This window comes from Pipistrellus kuhlii, unplaced genomic scaffold (genome assembly GCF_014108245.1).
Source record: "Pipistrellus kuhlii isolate mPipKuh1 unplaced genomic scaffold, mPipKuh1.p scaffold_m20_p_14, whole genome shotgun sequence".
Taxonomy (NCBI): Eukaryota; Metazoa; Chordata; class Mammalia; order Chiroptera; family Vespertilionidae; genus Pipistrellus; species Pipistrellus kuhlii.
In genome coordinates this window covers 26,173,633-26,194,379 of record NW_023425449.1, presented here as the reverse complement: position 1 = coordinate 26,194,379, position 20,747 = coordinate 26,173,633, and the positions used below count along the sequence as shown (strand labels likewise).

The 20,747-nt window shown below is 36.8% G+C and overlaps 1 protein-coding gene across 1 annotated transcript in view; it reads left to right on the top strand.

Annotated features, from left to right (window-relative positions):
* The window catches only part of TOX (thymocyte selection associated high mobility group box), a 300,985-nt gene that overhangs the window by 236,326 nt on the left and 43,912 nt on the right, over nt 1–20,747 (top strand). Inside the window, exon 4 of the mRNA XM_036436987.2 lies at nt 14,360–14,641. Within this exon, the coding sequence (XP_036292880.1) occupies nt 14,360–14,641 (282 nt within the window). The remainder of the gene's footprint in view (nt 1–14,359; nt 14,642–20,747) is intronic.

Below are 20,747 nucleotides of genomic sequence, written 5' to 3'. Positions count from 1 at the left end.
CGCTGCATCTTCTCAAGTAAGCTTTTCCAACCATCCTTTGTTAAAGGAACATCTAACACATCAGATCATGCACAGGGTCCATAGTACAAGTGCTGTTGTTATGATATGGGCTTCAAGATACAGCAACCTGAGACAAATTCCTGCAGATCCACAAATTAAATAACAGAAGAATCCCCTCTCTGGCCCTTTGGTCTCACCTGGTCATTGTGAGGGTTGAGTAGGGAGTGCATATAAGCTTCTTAGTACTGTGCTCAATTTATAAGTTGGGGCCAAGAAGTATTAGTTAATATTAATAAAGGCGTCTTCAAACTATGGCCCGCGGGCCACATGCAGCCCGCAGAGGAGTCTGATCAGGCCCGCCAGGTTTTTTGGGCAGTGAGCGCAGCCGAGGTGTTACAGTAGGAATTAGTAGTTCATATAGTCCGGCCCTCCAGCTCTCTGAGGGACCGTGATCTGGCCCCCACTTTAAAAAGTTTGAGGACCCCTGATTAGAGCACAATTACCAAAGGCTAGCACTGAGCAATTGAGGACATTGACTAGTAACCTGTGGATAACTACTTATGTGTAGGGATAGCCCAGTTCAAATTGGTTATAAATAAGTATACTTTCCTTTTAGTAAGGAAAGGCCAGTTTGAAAAAGGAGGAAAACTCTCTTTCTTTATCCCCCCCTGAAGAAACAGATTTAAAATATAAAAGATATTTGCTTTTTTTTTAATCATTGATACCAAAACTTATTTTATGTCATCATCACATAGGGTTATAATCGTACAGAATTCAGATCTTTTAAAAATATTAGATCATAATTGTCAAATTTTAACATATATTGGATAAGTATTTATCCTATAAGTGACAGGTTATTTAAAATTCTTAATTTTAGTTTTAAAAAGAAGCTATATTAAAACCCAGTTATTGATTAAGTAGGTCTAATGTTAATGGACATTGAAAGATTTAAAAAAAAAATCGAAGCTATTTGTCCAAATTAAAATCAGAACATGTAGCTCACATATTCTAAACGAACATGTGTGCTTCTATAATAATAATTTTATTATCACCAAGTTACAGGATAGAGTTTTAATTAGGCCCTTTATATCAGTAGAAGCCAAGAATTTGGGATTAAAAACCCACTGCTATAACTAGTCTAGTTAAAGACTATGGCGTGATACATTCGGGCTCCAACTTTTATAAAAACCAGAGAACACTTCTAATAACACTTTTCTAATTTCATGGTTCAGTGCACAGTCAGTAAAGATTTAAATAATTCAGAAAGAAAGCCTATTCTCTTTCTTTATTAGAAGTTTGAGTCAGGCAAGTCTCTGACATTTAATAGGTTTTTAACCCTTTTAATAACTTTTTATAATGAAATTTATTGGCAGTTGTTTTAAAGAAATTGTTATTATATTAACATGAATAGCAGTCAGTAGTTTTTATGATTAGTTTTGAGACCTTGACCTTATATGACTCAAAGTGTATAAAAGCATAAATGAGTGAATAATGTTAATATTGACTAAATTACAAATACCCAGAAATATAGAAACTGTATAAAACGACTTTCATCTCATTATCTAACATGCTATAAAATTTTGGCAGACAAATATTTAAATTTTTTAATTGTTTTAAAGAAGCTTAAGGTCACTTACAGAGTCAGATACTTTAAAGGAACTAAAAGACATTGTAATTTTCCTACACTGATTTTTACCAAGTTATTAATACTGTACTCAATAGAAGAGGATTCCCAGCCTCTTCCTATCTTAGTTTCACACTATTTTAACATTTTACAATATATTATTAAAAGGATTATGGGAAGATTTCCATAATAAAATAGTAATTTAAAATTGTACTTTTGTTCAAATCCCCAATAAGTTAGGAGCATACAAATAGTCTGCCTAGGGGAGCTATCTGGCCAAAGCAGAATATAAGGCTTTAATTTTGCTTCATGAACTGTACTTTTAAGTGAATGTCATGTGTATCTAATGATTTAAGAGCCTCTAAATGAACTCAAAAAATCACTTTTCTGAACTGATGTTGAAAAGTCAATATTCCACTTGACATCTCCACTTTTACTAACATCCCATGAGCATGGCAGTGGGAAGAATGAAATTCAGTTAAATTTTCAGGTTTACATAGAGCATAAAGAATCCTTTCAGCTGACTTGTCATGCTCTAACTATACAGAGCTAGTTCTCGTAGGTAAACCACAACTCCCATAGGGCATGTCTTATAGCATTTCCCAATTTTCTTATCACCTATCCTGCCAATCCATTCTTTTTCGTTTCGAGGCACACACTCTTTTCAAAGTGTTCTGAAAATAAGGCACATTATCCAGTCCCTTTCCCGGGCACATCAAAGTGGAGGAGATGTGAACAGACATCAGCATGTTGGAATACACTCTAATATGAGATTATAGCCCCATGAGGAAAGCACTGCCTGCCCTTTGTAGTACAGAAACAAGACTCAATTTATACAAAAAAAAAAAAGTGTGTGTGTTGGTGGGGGGTGAGGGTGCGGTGGAGAATAAGGCACATTATTTTTTTTAATATATAATTTTATTGATTTTACACAGAGAGGAATTGAGAGGGACAGAGAGTTAGAAACGTCGATGAGAGAGAAACATGGACCAGCTGCTTCCTGCACACCCCCTACTGGGGATGTGCCCGCAACCAATGTACATGCCCTTGACCAGAATCGAATCTGGGAGCTTTCAGTCTGCAGATCGACGCTCTATCCACTGAGCCAAACCGGTTTTGGCACGTTATTGACTCTAATCACAAGTAGAGACAAAGCAGGCTCAGATACTCCTATTTCCAGAGGTGTATAGTTTTGTAGGAACTACTAACTCAAATGTTTGGGGATCCACCAGGTTGACCAGTTGGTCCCCCAAACCCTTTTCAATAAGGCAGAGCTTTTAGTCCATGAGCCTTCTTGCCCTGCCATTACCTGGAATTAGGCAAGATTCTCCTTGTCAAGCCTGCCTGTTGCACGTTGTGGTGTTTCCCTTATTTGATCTGAGCAGAGGGAACCTTTCAAGGGCACAGAGAAGCCCAGTGTCAAGTTTGGTTATATGGATGCTAATAGTGTATCAATGACAGGAGGCCACAAGTAGTGTTGGCATGTGCCTCAGTGTGAGGGAAAAACATCTTTCCTGCTGTGTGATTAAAAGGCCTAACTATACCCAGAACCTCCTGGCCCTCATCATGATCCAGAGGAGAGATTATATGTACCGAGTTGATAGAAGAGAATGGTGTACTATGAACTGGAATGCATTAAATGCATTAAATTTCTTGACCTTTGTATCTACCAGTTAGCCTATTAACCTTGATCAGGGAGCTATTAAAATCCAGGTTATAAGTTCAACATTTATCTGATCTAAATCTACTTTTGCACAATAAAACCCTGTGCTCGGTGACATAAGCTGCCCAGCTTACTCCAGGGAAGGTCTCCACTGACACAAGCTTTGGCTACCAGAATGTTTGGTTGCAACTACATCCAAGGCTCCTTGTGAACCAGAACTAGTCAGAAAAAGAGACTCAAGGATGATAAAAATGCCAGGCATTCACCCATGAACCAGGAGGTCACGGTTTAGATTCCCAGTCAAAGCACATGCCTGAATTTCAGGTTGATCCCCTGGAGGGAGCATGCAAGAGGCAGCGGATCAATGTTCTCTCTGATCATTGATGTTTCTATCTCTCTCTCCCTTTCCTTTTCTCTTTGAAATCAATAAAAAGCATATTTTTAAAAGTGATAAACATCAGAATTGTCCACAAAAGGTAATGGATCTGAGCAACCACCACAAAAATGAGTTTACATTTGACAAACTATCTTCATTATCCCAGTTAATCCTCACAATCATGATCTAAGCAAGTATTTAAGGTCAGTACATTTCTCTCATATTTATATCCTTAAAGGTTATCACAACCAAACAAACTACATCAAATACTTATTGTTACATTACCTATTTCTCTCCCATTTGACAGTGAGTTTCAAGAGAGCATGGATTTCAGTGTGCTTGGTCACTAAGATTTATCTGGTACCTAGAGCAGTGCCTAGCACATAGTAGGCACTTAATAAAAATTTGTTGTTGAAAACTTGTTGCCACTATTACAGAGGTTGTAAAAGTTAGACAACTTCTTAGAGAGCCAGCCTGATGATGTCATGAGCAGAGTTCCCTCCACTATAGGACAACACCTCCAATCTAGAAAAATGAGGAGAAAGAAATCAAACAAAATGACATAAAATTGCTTTTTTGCCATAGTAATTTTTTTAATTTCTTTATTGATTAAGGTATTACATATGTGTCCTTATCCCCCCATTAGTCCCCCAACCCCTCCCACTCATGCCCTCACCCCTTGATGTCATTGTCTATGAGTTAGGCTTATGTGCATGCATACAAGTCTTTTGGTTGATATCTCGCCCTTACCACCCCCCTTCCCTACTTTCCCTCTGAGGTTTGACGGTCTAATCGATGTTTCTCTGTCTCTATATCTATTTTTGTTCATCAATTTATGTTGTTCATTATATTCCATAAATGAGTGAGGTCATGTGATATTTATCTTTCTCTGACTTGCTTATTTCACTTAGCATAATGCTCTTCAGTTCCATCCATGCTGTTGAAAATGGTAAGAACTCCTTTTTTACCACAGTGTAGTATTCCATTGTGTAGATGTACCACATTTTGTTTAATCCACTCATCTGCTGATGGGCACTTAGGATGTTTCCAAATCTTAGCTATGGTGAATTGTGCTGCTTTCAACATAGGGGTGCACATTTCCTTTCTGATTGGTATTTCTAGTTTCTTGGGATATTTCCTAGAAGTGGGATCACTGGGTCAAATGGGAGTTCCATTTTTAGTTTTTTGATCCTTTAGAATTATATTTATAAAAATGAATACAGATGCACAAATGATGCCCCTATGGGCAACTCAGAAACCTCTTTCTAGGGGATGTGAACCAGCACCAGCAAGGACACTGAGGACATTGAGAGGTGGGGTTTCCTCACTCCCTCTGTGGCTGTCTGACATTCAGTGTCTGATCTTTAGCTCATCCCAGGAGTTTTAAAATTAAAAACTGGTCAAATGATCTATGGCCAGTATAATTTTTAGCATGAGGTTTAAAACTCTTAATTACATTTTCCTCCAATACATCAAGTCTCTTTAGAAAGGAGAGGCTACAGTTTGAAGGAGGAGGATGGCCAGGTATTGTGGAGGTTTCTGTGAGCATAAGCATTTGTTTTTTGAGGTGATTCTAATCTTCTCCAAAGAAGGTGGTTCTAGAGAATGCTATGTCCTCTTATTTGACAAACATCTAATGAATTGTGCTCCAGAGCTTTTGCTTTCCTGGGATAATTGATTTTATAGTGACTATTGACCCTAACTAAACTACAAATAGTCCATTTTAGGGTATTGTAAAGAAATCTGAACCCTACGTGTTCACATTGTCTTTGGAGAGAAAAGTAGATCCCAAATGTTAAAGTCTAAACTAATGTTGTTTTTGGAACTTTAGAGTTGAAATCAAGGAATCCTGACCCAATTTTGAATTTAAAAAACAAAACAAAACACATTTTCATAAAAATGTCCAGTCTTTTTTTTGAACCTCATTTTTCCCAATCCTCAAAATATGGCATGTGCTTTGCATATGTATTTTCCAGATTTCCTCTCTTGTGACATTATCAGTCTTCAATGTCAGAAGTGTAATAGAAAAACTTTTAAAGTTTATTTAAAGTACACATTTTTTAATAATAAATAGGTCACACAAGGAGGTCATGTAGGCACAATTTAATTTGTTGAGACAACAAATAATTCAGCTTGCTCTTGGAAATGCATTTAGAAAAAATAATAAATAAGATTTTGTTATTAAATTTACCCACACATTTGTTCTGGTATATACATTTACATATTAATTGAATTCCTGGCAAAAAAAATGTGCAATCAAATTAGGGAATTAAATAATATCAACATTTACATTCTTCTCATAGCCTCTTAGAGTGCATTGTTCCTAAGAAAAATGGATCTGCTTAGCCTTCCTGGCCTGATTAATCATGCAAAGCTGGGTGGACGACCAAAAGCAAGGTTCAGAGGGCTTTATTTAGATGCTGAGGACAGCCTGTGTTTGATAGTGAGTACAAAAGGAGCAGAGAGTGAGCACTTTCTCAGCCTAAGCCTGCAGGGTCTCCTCCTCGGCCTGGGGAAAGCACTCCACAGCAAAGGGTGTCAGATGCTGACAGACAGGGGTAAATGGAAGGGCTTCAGAGATTCCTCACGTTCTCTTGTCCCTGCTGCAACTGGCAGGCTTCCAGGCCTTGCCTGCACAGCCCACAGAGAGCAGCAGCTGGTGAGCCACATTAGCAAATAGGCCTCGGGCCTCCCCATGTTCCAGGCTCTGTTCACCAACTGCTGTTCACTCAAACAGCTGGATCACAGCGAGCCAAGATGTCGTTAGGGTTTTATGTGTACAACTGTTTTGATATGGATTGTCTGCTAGAGGCAGAGATAATGATAGCTTTCAAGGCTCGCATGTTGGACCGGGAAGGAGGCTGATATTTGAAAAAAAAAAAAAAAAGAAAACAGACTCTGGAAAGATTGTGAAATGCACAGCTTTCAACGGTGAAGTACAGGTCTTCAGTTCTTCTGGTGCCATTCACGTGTGCACTTTTAACACTCTGTAGTCATTAATACAACTGATGTTGTTCCAAGAATATATATTTTTTTGTTGTTATTACAGTTACACCAATATGTGGCTCATTTAAAAAAAAAAAAAAAAAAAGATAATCCAAGATGAACAACCTGGGTATTATTTCTTCCTTTTCCAAGAAAATCCAAGGAAGAGGAAGGGCAAACCCAGGCTGAAGCAGGGATCAGAGTGCCTGCAGTCTTTCTTTGTCACTGTAGGGAGCTGGGCAAGAGGACAAAGGAACATGGTGTTACCATCAAGCCATGAATTACAAGCTAGGTCATGAGGGAAAATATATGATATCTGCTCTGGTTTCCTAATTGATTTAATTGAGCTCTTGCTTTCTATTAATTGGAATAAGAATTTGAAGAAACAAATGAAATCTTCTCTTTATCATCATAATCTTCCTCCATTATTTTTTAATTGACATTTTTTTAAGTTCCCATCATTATAGAACAATATTAGTCCTCAGTAGAAAGCTATAAAATCTCAGGGAATAGTTGTGATTAAAAAACAAACAGTAAAATCTAGCACCCATTTTTAATGGATTAAGTTTCTCTGATGGGAAGATGCATATTAAGAGCCATTCGAAACTAGAATGCCATTGCTATGCAGGACTTTTAGCTGAGAAAAAAATGAATCTCACTGGCCTCGAAATCAACAGCATGAGAAATACACATATTAGAAAGGACCTTTGAGACATTAGAGTCCTGAGAATGTAGCAACTGTAGTTCCCAGGAGATCCAGAGTTTATAATGCTGTGTATGTGAAGCCAGCGTCAGTCACCAATGCCAATTGTACCTGGCCTAAACATCCAGGCAGTGTAACTCAGAAATAGGTGCTGAGCCCTGGCAGGGGTGGCACAGATGGCTGAACAACATCCCACGCACCAGGAGGTTGCTGGTTCAATTCCAGGTCAGAGCACATGCCCGGATTGTGGGCTCCATCCCCAGAAAGGGGCATGCAAGAGGCAACTGATTACTGTTTCTCTCTCATGGATGTTTCTCTCTCATGGACGTTTCTTTCTCTCTCTCTCTCTCTCTCTCTCTCTCTCTCTCTCTCTCTCTCTCTCAGAAAAATAAAATAAAATCAATAAAAAGCATTCTAGAAAAAGAAATGTGTGTTTAGTACCTACAATGAGCTAAGATCTGTGCTACATATTAGGGCTACAATGGTCAACAAAATACATTCTATCCCTGCTTTTTGAGTTTATAATTGGTTAGGGCAGTGGTCTGCAACTCATTAGTCAACAGAGTCAAATATCAACAGTACAACGATTAAAATTTCTTTTGAGAGCCAAATTTTTTAAACTTAAACTTCTTCTAACTCCACTTCTTCAAAATAGGTCATAGTATTTTGAGGAAGAGCCACATTCAAGGGGCCAAAGAGCCACATGTGGCTCATGAGCCGCAGTTTGCCGACTCCTGGGATAGGGTATATCAATTAAATTAGGCTCAGCTGTATATATAATAGAAAACTCAAAATGACAGTGATTCTAAAAAAGATAAGCATTTACTTCCCCTTCACATTAAAGACTTCCATCATAAGCAGATTGTCCCAGCCTTGTTTGCTCTGTTAACGGTGGAAGTGGATATCTTACGATGTTGCTAGAAAAAGAATTTCCTGAGACTCACACGAAAAGGTGAGAAGTATTCATGAATGTGGAAATAAACCCCTGGGTTTCTAATGTCCCATCTCTGCCGTTTTGCCATGGAAGAAGTCTGTATTGTCTTCAGCTCAGCCAGGATTAAGGCCACAGCCCGTGGTTTCTGCTACATATTAAAGCACACTCCAGGCCAGCATCCTGCGTGTGGGCTCCGCACAACCGCAGGCCATGCAGCAGCTAAGACCACATGGCTAAGGAGAGTGCAGGCTATGGGGCAAGAGAGAGAGAGAGAGAGAGAGAGAGAGAGAGAGAGAGAGAGAGAGAGAGAGAGAGAGCCTTTGTCTCCTCGGATAACTACCAGGAGCTTAACAAACTAACTTTTCAAGATTTTATTCACTTGTAGTGGATTCACCCTTTCTCCCATCCAGCAATTATCTTTCTCCCAGGTTGGACTCTCAGGCCTCTATTATTCACCACCTCCCTCTGTGCCATTTTGTCTCTACTGAGCATGTCCTTATCTTTCCTGCTCTGCCCCTGCCCACCCCGATCAAGGAGGGGTGTTTATTCTTGGTGGGCCAGTGCTCAATCCCAGGAGTGCGTGTGAAGCTGTACTTCCTAGTGAGGCAAACAGTCCTCTGTTTCCCAGCTGAGTGTGCCCAACAATGTCTGACTCCCCCTTTGCTTTCTTTTCTTTATTAATATTAATACTTAGTCATTACGCTGATAACAGCTCCATAATAGACACTCAGGTCCAAGATATTTCCCCAAGCTCTAATCACACATTTTTGCCAGCAGAAAAGAACAAAATAAAGTGAATCCTCCCTTTTAGGAAGATTTCTCAGAAATACTACACAACACTCTCACTTACATTTCATTAGTCAAAACTTGGTCAGGTGGCCATACAAAGCTACAAAGGAAGGTAAGAAATGCCCTCTATTAGCTAGCTTCTTGGCTAGACAGCTGAATAATAGAGGTCTGTCCCTCAGGACAAAGTATAATGAGTGTCAAGGAGAGTACAGCTTGAGGTTTCTGTCATAAAGGGAAATAGACATCATTCAAATTTTTTCATCTTGTGAATAATGCTAGATCAAGGTCACAGAAAAAAAAGAAAAATCATCAAACTGGTTATACTAAGTTCATACTGGTAGCATTTATTTCTTCATTTATATAATGATTCTGCAAATAATTTTGAATACTTGAAATATCTAATTTAGTTAGTTGTGTACTGATCAAGATTACTCTCTAGAAAGTACATACACATTAGACTAAGAAATTTAAAAGTGGTTTCCCATAAAGAAATGCTTGCAGTTCAGAGTAGAAAGGTTCTTAAAGCTTTGGAGATGAGCTGATTTTTGAACTTGACGTTAAAATATACTCAGGGTTTGGATATAAAAGTATTGTAAAAAAGGAAAACACATATGTAAAATAAAATGATCCTATTTCATTTCTGCTTTAATCTCTGTTGGTAGAAAGATCTGAGAACATTTAACCTCTCCCATCCTCAATAAACTTGTGCAAAACAGTCATTCCTACAGGGCTGCCTCAAAGGGGAATTATAAAGCTCAATAAGTGAAAATACTGTGCAAGCCACAAATCACTGAGCAAAGTGAGATTTTTTAAACTGCTTTGTAAAACTTCAGACAGCAGATGCTCAGAAAAGGAATGCTAAAAGAACAGCATAGACAAAGACACATGTGCAAGGGGGAGAAACATAGGCACAGAATAGCAATTAATTGGGTTTGTCTGAACAATACAGCATGTGAAGAACAGGTATAGGCAATGAGGTGTATTTGGAATCTTCAATGGCATGCCAGAGAGATTAGGCTTAATTTGGTAGGCAGATATCATTGGGAGGTTTTTGAGTCTATAGTTCAGGAAGATTAATTGTTGCAGCATCCTTCAGGGTGGATGTGAAGAGATGCTTTTTAGTTAAGTGCTATTGCAAGTGAAGAGATAATAAAGGCCTGGAATGCATGAATGGATGTGGGAATGAAAGGGCAGATGGGAGGGATAGTTTAGAGTAGACTCAGTGGAGCTCACAAAAGTTTGCAAGGAAAGGAAAGAATCAAACATTGCTGGGACATTTGCATAGAGGTGACATGGCTAAGAAAGGAGTCATCCACAGAAATTGGACACATTGTACAAAATAGGTTTGAGAAAGACAAAGTAGTTCATGTTTCTAGCAGAGGTGATGTCCAAGTAGTGATGTCTAACAGGCAAGTGCAGAGTGAGACCTGGAGTTTTGGTCAGAGCTATCTATACATTTCAGTGTAAAACATTCCCCGTTAACAAAATCATGATGAATCTCAGCTGGGTAGGACAAATGTGAATCAATAACAGAATGTTAGGGAATCATTTAGGGGTGGTGGGTTGTTGTAGGAAGAAGTCAATAGAGGAGTCATGAAGAATAAGAGACAGCAACAGTTGTCATAAGCATGACTTAAGTGAATTATTCACAATAAATTAAAAATATTGGAGGTTAATAGGAAATAATACTTTACAAGTTGAGGTTGTGTATTTGACATTAAGGCCTGCAGTTAAATCAATATCTTTCTAGAAGGAAGCCAGTAATCAAAACAGTTGCTTTCATTCATGAGCTAACTGTCAGTACGTAATCAGATTCCACCCATAGTTTTCCCATATTATCTATTAGGCAGTGATTGATACTGAGCTAACTCTTAGGAAAGTAAGATAAAATAAAAATATTCCATCCCAGCCAGCATGGCTCAGAGGCCAGGAGGTCACGGTTCAATTCCTGGTCAGGGCATATGCCCGGCCTGTAGGTTCCTTCCCCAGAGTGGCATGCAAGAGGCAGCCAAGCAATGATTCTTTCTCATCATGGACGTTCCTATCTCTCTTCCTCTCCATTAATTTTTTTTTAATTTAAAAAATAAAAATATTCTAATTCACAAATGTCACCATGGAAGTTAAAATCTGACTATTTCTAAGTGCATCTGAGACCTACGAGAGGAATATGCTTTCTAATTTGTGCTCACCATTCTCCAAACAGAAAAATTGTTCTTTGATTTGGTATTAAAGCTGCTGTCTGTCTGCCTGGCCTAATACCATTGGTGACAAGGTATTTTCAACTACTGATGAGTGTGTTGAAAAAGAGGTTCCCTGTTGAGTACTTCACTGTCCGAAATGATTCTTTACTCCTTCTTTGCCAGGCACTACCCCCTTCCACCAATAGTACAAAGGTGGGAACACAAATTTAATAGTCAGTGATCTATCATCCACACTAATTTACATGAGCAAACAATAAAAAAGATCACAAAACTGATGAGAGAGAAAGGTGCTAGAAAGTGAGATCATTTTAGACTTTTGGTTGTAGTCATGAATCTGGAAACTTTAAGTTAACTTAAAAATCATCCTCTGCGGCCTCATGTTGAAAACCATGGTATTTCTGAAAGAGTGAGATTACGAAGCAAGCCCCAAACAGATAAGTTACAAACTGTTCATGCTCTTGACTTGAGATTTATGTGAAGGAGAAATCGTGCTGTCAATTAGTTAAATACTTTTGGAAAGATAAATTCCTTAAAATGTTTTTGTTAGTAACCTTTTTTAATTTACAAGACTATGAAAATGTATTCTCCTACAAACGTGTACGTTTGAACATGCATGTGAGTGCTTGGTTGGGTTGAGAGAGGGGCTGCCCTGTATGGGACCATACCCAGATGGGCGTCCATTACTCTGGGCTCACAGTGAGAGAGTTGTTCCAAATAGAGTCTAACAAAGAATGCAATAGAACTTCAGGACTTGAAAGAGTATAGCATATACTGCCTCTTCTGTGTGTTTTCAAAAGTCGGTTCCGATTTTCATGGCACCCTATGACAGTGGTACAACTTTAAGAATATCTCTAGAAGCTAGTATTATTTCATATGTAAGGTCAGATTATAGAATTTAGGGACAGCTAAAAAGGAAGAAAAATTATTTTAGTAAATGTGAGTGGAGGCAACATGAATGGACTAGATAAAAATAACCAACTTAGGCCGAAACCAGTTTGGCTCAGTGGTAGAGCATTGGTCTGCAGACTGAAAGGTCCCGGGTTCGATTCCGGTCAAGGGCATGTACCTTGGTTGAGGGCACATCCTGGTAGGGGGTGTGCAAGAGGCAGCTGATCGATGTTTCTCTCTCATCGATGTTTCTAGCTCTCTATCTCTCTCCCTTCCTCTCTGTAAAAAAATTAATAAAATATATTTTTTTAAAATAAAAGAAAAAGAAAAAGAAAAAATAACCAACTTAGGTAGGTAACATTTGACAAGGTGTTTTTTTATTATTTTTTGTTAACTATAACTCTTTCTGTGGGAAACATAAAATGTTGAATCAGCTGCTTAATACTGTAGGAAATATCAAAGGCTGAAATTGAGAGATGTTGATTTTAACTCCAACTCTGTGGCTTAGGAAAGTAATTTAACTTATCTGGGCTTTATTCATTTTTACCTATCTATCTATATTTTTAACTCTATAAACATTCAACAAGCCAGTGCTATGGCCTCTTCCTAATAATGCTCTTCTATAGATGAAAAAATGTCACTAAGGATCTCTGATACTCTAATTGTATCATTAACTAGTAATAACTACTTAATGAGGGACTTCATAAAAAAAGACAACTATGAGCTACTTTTGAAGGATTGGAGGAATATAGTTTAAATTATGGGGCAGGAGGAGGGTTGTTGATTTGGACCAGAAAATCAGCAGGTGCAAAACCACGGGCCATCCTAAGCCTTCACCAACAAGAGCCAGATTCTAGAATATCTAGAACTGAGTCTGAAGATGAAGCAGAGTAAGAGCTGGAAAGGTCTGAAGGGGGGATACTGACTAAGAAGAGACCTCATGGTGAAGATGGTAAACCTACCACAGGCAGGCACTTCTGTCACAACTTCAGTTTCAGATGGAAATAACTGAGTTGGTAAAATGACTGGAGAGCATTGGTAAAAAAAAATTATTTTGTTACCAAAAGGAAAAAAATATATATGTGACTAAGTTATTTAATGTATCTTTACAGTATTTCCATGTCATGATAACATTTGCAGACACGTAATTACTAGACATTCTGACACCATGTGGAATTTTTTTTTAATGAAACCGTGAAAGATAACATTGTTCATTTTATTTGTTAGTTCCCAAATATAACTTTAACACATCACTTTATTGCTTTTCTTTTTCCCATGTTTTTCTTTTTTTCTCTCTCATTGTATAAAGCAAGAACTGCATAAAATCTCCGAGGTGCCTCAGAATGATAAATCTGAGCTGCTTCTATAAGCACCATGAAATATTCCCCATTATTCCCCATAAGTTTGAAAATGCCAGAGAAATGTTCAATGAAATCCACTATACTCCTCTTATACAACACATTTTATCTCATATGTTAAAAGCTTCATCCTCCAATGCTTTTAATTCTAAGCCTTGCAGAGACAAAATTCATTGCTTGAATTACAAGAGTGAGTCTCATTAAGGCTAAAAAGCAGTGACCCAGATAGCTTAATGGATTAATATGGTGACCTTGCAACTTTAGAGAATCACTTTCAAATCTCACTGTGTTGTCAAATCATTTCAATGGTCAGTTAATCAATTGGTTAATACCAACCTCTGAGCGTTCTTAGTCTTGAAGTTAGTAGATCATTTTAACCAACACTAGCTATATAGAATTAAACTGAGAACAACAGCATGCTTAACTCCCAGACCTTTCTTAAATAATCACAATTTAAAAAAAAGGATTTCATGAACTGCTGTGAATGCTGTAATCACTTAATAATTATATAATGCCGACACTCTAATAAGCATCAATATTTTGAAACTTATACCATAAATATTTTAATGATGTTTACATTTTATTAGCAAATAATGACTATACATATAATTAATGGGCTCTTTGGTAATGAACTGTGATGTTGATTGAATTCTCAGATTCTATGATATCAGCACCTTTAGGATATACATACTGTTAGAGGGATGGGGGAGGGGAGGGGAATGTGTATAGTTCAGCAGGACATCTTACAGAATTTTTAGTTTAATAGAATATTTTTTTTAATTTATTCAAAAACATGTTTGAGAAAATTATTCCTATCTATTTTTTTTTTTTTTTGTAGATGCAAGATATACGGAACCCAGAAGGAGCTCAGTATGGCTCCCATCCTCAGATGGCAGCCATGAGGCCCAGGGGCCAGCCTGCAGACATCCGGCAGCAGCCGGGAATGATGCAGCATGGCCAGCTGACCACCATCAACCAGTCCCAGCTGAGCGCTCAGCTTGGGTTGAATATGGGTGGAAGCACTGTCCCCCACAACTCACCGTCTCCACCTGGAAGCAAGTCTGCAACTCCTTCCCCATCCAGTTCAGTCCATGAAGATGAAGGCGATGAGTCGTCTAAGGTAGGACGACATTATTTACAGAACCTGTAGGAAATGCTTGTTGTTGCCTACAGAGGTTTTCTTTGGAGCCTTCCTTGACCTGTGGTAGGTGCTAGTTTGTGGCATCCAGCTTAAGGAACGTTGATGGGGGACCTACTTTTTTATGAAGCATGAGGTTATAACCGGGTGAATTGAATCACCTTGTCCAACTACATTTTTGAGCCCCTAATAAATCTTTTGAATATTCATGTATTAAGCATAAAAATAAGTTGCATCCACAAAATACAGGGTCTTCACAGTGAGTAAGCTGAATTTGCCACTCAAAGTCAACTTCAATTTAATCATTTTAAGAAGACAACAAAGATGGTGCTGTGTGTGTGTGTGTGTGTGTGTGTGTGTGTGTGTGATTAATAGATAAAACTGTTGAGATCATCTGATCCAGTCATTTCATATTGAGGATGAGGAACGTAAGGGGCAAGGATATTACTGACCCCCTTCCAAAGGAAAAGCTGGGTGATTCACTGCTTACTTATTATTAGTCCCATGCCACTATGCTTGTTTGACTATCTGTCTGTCTGTCTTTGTCACATTAAGTTATCTATATGGGAGATGTGTCTTTAAATGTCCTTAGATTACAGAATTCTTTAAAATATTTAAGGCAGCTTTTTCAAATGACTTCACCGAAAGTAAGTGCAACCTCATTCAAAAACCAAAATTATCTCATTATTGTCTTGCTTCTCAGGCAAGCATCTTTAGGATTTGTCCAAGTGAGAAGGACTCTTGTGCCTAATTACTATGAAAAACACTCGCATTTACATGTGAACTAGTTCCTTCTCTTTTTTAAATATTACTAATGAGTTGTCACTTGTGTCAGCCCTTAGATTTCTTTTCACTTTTGCAAGAACTTTTCTTTTGGGAAATTAAACTTGTCAACTTGTTACCAAAGGCAGCACTATGGGATTCTGACCTACTGCATAAGGCCAATATGAACTAATTTATTTAAAGATCCAGATAAATAGATTTATTTAGCCTGGTAACAAATACAAGGCTGCTATATTGGCTATATTTTTATTATTTTGGGTAATACTAATGCTCTGGCATTTTTGGAACCTTAATTTTGAAAAGACTTTCCCTCACAGGACAATTTAATTCCTGGAGGTGGTGAATGATGCCCCAGTGAGTCCATCTTTGATAAACAAACCAAGCAATCCAGAGCCCACATCCCAACTTTCTCCTTTATAAAATTCTCACATAATGTTCTTAAGAAAATGTGTATCAATCTAATGGTTCTCAATAGCCAGTGAATATTTGGACCTACTAGTTAATGTGCACATTAAGAATTTGGGCCAGTTACTTAAATGCTAGATTATTCATGAATAATTCAAGTTAAATTCTTAAATATATGTGATATATACTATACGTCAAGGGAAAAATACAATATATTCTACTCACCCTGGCTGAGTGGCTCAGTTGGTTAGAGCAGTGGTCAGCAAACTCATTAGTCAAAAAGCCAAACATCAACAGTACAATGATTGAAATTTCTTTTGAGAGCCAAATTTTTTAAACTTAAACTTCTTCTAACACCACTTCTTCAAAATAGACTCGCCCAGGCTCTGGTATTTTGTGAAAGAGCCCCACTCAAGGGGCCAAAGAGCCGCATGTGGCTCTTGAGCTGCAGTTTGCTGACCAAGGAGTTAGAGTACCATCCTGTATATCCTGTATACCAAAAGACCAGGGCACATACAGAAGACATCACATTGATGTTTCTTCTCACATAGATACTTTCTCTCTCTCTTTCTCTCTCTCACTCTCTCTCTCTCTCTCTCTCTCTCTCTCTCTCTCTCTCTCTCTCTCCGTCTCTCTTGCTCTCTTTCTCTCTCACTCTCCCTGTCTCTCTTGCTCTCTTTCTCTCTCACTCTCTCTCCTTCCCTTTCTCTCTAAAACCAATTTAAAAAATCCTTTGGTAAAGATTATTTATACATCTGGGTTATATATTTTTAAGTATTTGTTGCGACAATTTCAGATGTAAAATTAGTAGCATTTTTTTAAATATATTTTATTGATATTTTACAGAGAGGAGGAAGGGAGAGAGATAGAGAGCTAGAAATGCCGATGAGAGAGAAACATTGACCAGCTGCCTCTTGCACACCCCCTACCGGGGATATGCCCACAACCAATGTACATGCCCTTGACCGGAATTAAACCAGGGACCCTTCAGTCCGCAGACCGACGCTCTACCACCAAGCCAAACCGGTTTCGGCATTAGTAGCATTTTTTATAGTAAAGTTTATGCAGGGTTATTCTTACTTACATAACACTTTCCACACTCTTCAACCTAAATTAGTAGAAATCTGAGTAGAAACCAGAAATTCCTGAAATTACATTCACAGATTCTGCCATTTTCTATTGGCCCATAAGGTCCATATCTTATCATTTTGCTGAGACATGAATTTGTATGTTATGAGCTTCCAAGCTGGTGTGAGAGTTTGCCAGTGAGTAGCCTATCCAACCACTCAACATCAGCCTCTCAAAATGAATTGTAACTCACTGTGAATGATTGAGTAGTATTTTGTGGTAGACCCTATATTCTATAGTGGTATATTCTTGAATTAGTGATGTGAGAAGGCTTAGGGATAGATTTTTTTCAAGAAAGCCCTTGTCAAAAATGGCTTTTTGTCTATAGAAATATTTCCAAGCTCATATTTAGTTTAGGTGTATTTTCCACCTCAAGAATACCCACCATCCCATTCCAAGGTTACATACTGTTCTTCACCTTCATTCTGATGCAAAATCCTGCTTATCATTTAATCAACTTATATTTATTAAATGGCTAAAAACAGTCCTCTGGCAAAAATGCTCAAGCTTCTTCATCACAGTTAAAGATTAAACTGGGATTTTTCCCTGTATATGTGAGCAGGATTTATGTGGAGTGTTGTATTGAAATAGCTCCATTTAAATGTGAAATAGCATTAAGTCAAAATGATCATCTAAATCATTTCTAACAAGAGAATTAAAAAAGAATATTTACTCTCACTGCAGCAAAAGAAGCCTTTAAAGCTTCCCTCTTAACACTTTATGCTCTCTTAAGCAATTACATATTAATTCCCATTTATCTAATTGAACAATGAAATGAAATAAGTTTGTTTTGACAGAGAAATACTGTAAATATATCAGTAAAATAAATTATCGCCTTATAAATACTACCCACAGTTCTGATTGCTATGGAGCTGTGTTGACAGCCTCAAGTCATAAACTAGACATACAGTAAAACATCAAAGACTATAAACTTGGGTAGCTTGTGGTTCTAAGCCTGTAATCCAGCACTTGTGATACAGTAGACACTTTAAGACACAAAATCTCTGGCATTACAAGTATATTTATAGCGCAGTATTTTCTTTAAGGAAATTATGGGCTAAGAATCACAATCTATATTTTTCCATCCTTTTACTTTCAACTTTTCTGCTTAAAATATCCTTAAGTTTTGTGTATGTCTCTTGTAAATAGCATATGGTTAGATAATCTACTCTTAAATGAAACTGACTTTATTTACATTAACTTTCAGTACTAAATATTTGGGCTTATTTCTCCATTTAAGTATGTTTACATATTTAGCTCACATATGTTTCTTTTTTTCCTTACCTTCTTCAAGTTTGTTTTTATTTTGCTCATTCCATAATAATATTGGAAATTGCTCATTCCATTTTAATATTGGAAATTTTATATTTTTTCTGTTCACTTAGTAGCTACCCAAGTAACACAAATGCATAAAAGTCTAACATTGATTGATATCTTTACCCTTCTTATTTACTTTCATTCCAAATCATGATGAAGCAGTTATTGCTGTTATTTAGTTATTTAATGATAATTTTAATTAATTTCTATCATTTTATATACTTCACAAAACATTATTATTTTTAGTCCTTTTTTTCTTTAGATTTATTCACATACTTAATATTTTTTCATCTGGCATCATTTTCTCTATCCCTTTAAAATTTAATTGCATGAGAGTCTGTTGGAAATATAACTACCTTAAAAAGTACTTTCACCAGATATAAAACTTTAGATTGATAGTGATTCTCTTTATGAAGGTATTATGTTACTTCATTGAATCCTGATTTTCATTATTGCTTTTGAAAATTCTACTGCATCAATGCCTTTCCTTTGAAAGTAATCTGTCTTTCCTCTCTGACTAGTTTTAAGATCTTCTCTTGCCTTTGTTGTTCTTCGTTCTTACTGTGATATGTGTGGGTTTCTTTAAATTTATCCTGAATTTAAATATTTCTCTTTTCTATCAATTCTGAGAAATTTTCAGGCATTATTGTTTTTCATATATTTCCTCTTGTGGTTTTGCTTCATTCTCATCCTGTAATTCTGATAAGATATATGCTAGACTTTCTCATACTATTCTCTATGACTTGTTTCTTTTACATTTTGCATTTCCTTGCCCCTCTATTTATTCTAATTTAAGTAAAATTTAAATCAATTCCCAGTATATAATTTTTTTTCAATAATACCTAATCTAAAACTAAAGCTGATCTATTGAAATTTTCATTTCAATTATTTTATATTTCTGATTTTTTTGGCTTCTTTCTCAAATATGTTTTGACTTTTTTTACTTGCTTGCTTTTTATCCATATACTTAATCTCTTTTGTCCTTTAAGCATTTTCTAATTCCTATATATATGAAGTCCTTTGGGGTCTGATTCTACTCTCTGTTATTGCTGTTGGCTCTTGGTTTTAATGCCTTGTTTTATATTGCTTTTTTGCTGTTGGAATGAGAGCTGATATTAATTATGACTTAATGAGACTTCCATTAGACTTTATTTGAAAGTGAATTCCTCTAAAGATTATTTCTGTTTGCTTCTGACAAGCATCTTAAACCATTGTAATGTAGAATGACACTTGCCTTAAAGTTCTGCAAATCACCCTGTTTGGGTAAATTATTATAAATGCTGGCATTCAGGATATAAGTTGTTACAAATGCTGGCTTCTGTTTGTGGATTATCACAAGAGATATTTCCTCTTTCCATTCAGTATCATCTGCAGCTCCTGGGTGGCACATACAAGAGAAAAAAAAATTTCCCCCTTACATTGACACTATAATTCCCTTTTGTCCTTACTTTAATAGCAAACCTTCTGCTAAACATCCAACTTTTGGTAAACAATGAGCTTTGTTTTCTATCTACTGTGCCTTTGACTCATTTTCACCAGGCTTAGCAACTATCTTCAGGATGAAAGCTGGCTTTGGTATTTTGCTTATTTCCCTGGGTTCCTGCTTTCATTCACTATTTGCATTTAAGAGTGTCTTATTAATTTACTAGTTTCTCAATGCATGTGCTTTTCCATAGTAACAGAAAGAGAAGTTTGTTTGTTTTTCTCAAAGGCAATAAGAAAAGTCACTAGAGCAACAATTACAGAATTTAGAAAAGGACTTCTTATTTACCCCTGTTCTACAGGCAAGAAAATTCTTGGAATAAAGTAAAAATGATAAGCAGACAGGTTTCTATAAACAATGAAATCAAGCAATGTTAGAGCTAGATATCAAGTCACATTATCTAACAATAGGACAGGCTATTTAAAACTGGGACTCCAAATTTTGGTATTTTCCACAGTGAACTGTGTTTATTATGCAATTGTTCAACACTTCACATGCTATAATGTGCACAATACTTCTAAAGCATTTCTTACACCCTAACAATTGATAAAATATATATTCCTTGCTTATAAAAAATAAAGTGTCCCATTGATTGAGGCTGAACTTAACTAACTAGTTCTGAGGAAATAATAAAATGCAGTCAAGTAGCCAGTTAATACTCAATTTCAAATAATTATTCCTGTAATTCATTCAAGTGTATACTAGGATAGTATTTTCAAGGTGTCTTTGTTCTTAGATGATTCATACCTTATGTGATTAAGCATATTTGATTAGTTCATAAAAATAAAAATAAAGTGAGGCTAAACATAGGCACCTGGCATTTTATTCAGTGGGATATTATCGCAATAGCTATGCACTCTTTGTAAGGCCAGAGAAACCCTCCATCCAAAATATGAAAAAGTAAACATGATGCCCCAGATAGGTACAATAGATTTAGATAAGACCAAGTGAATCCAACAAAATTTATAAATG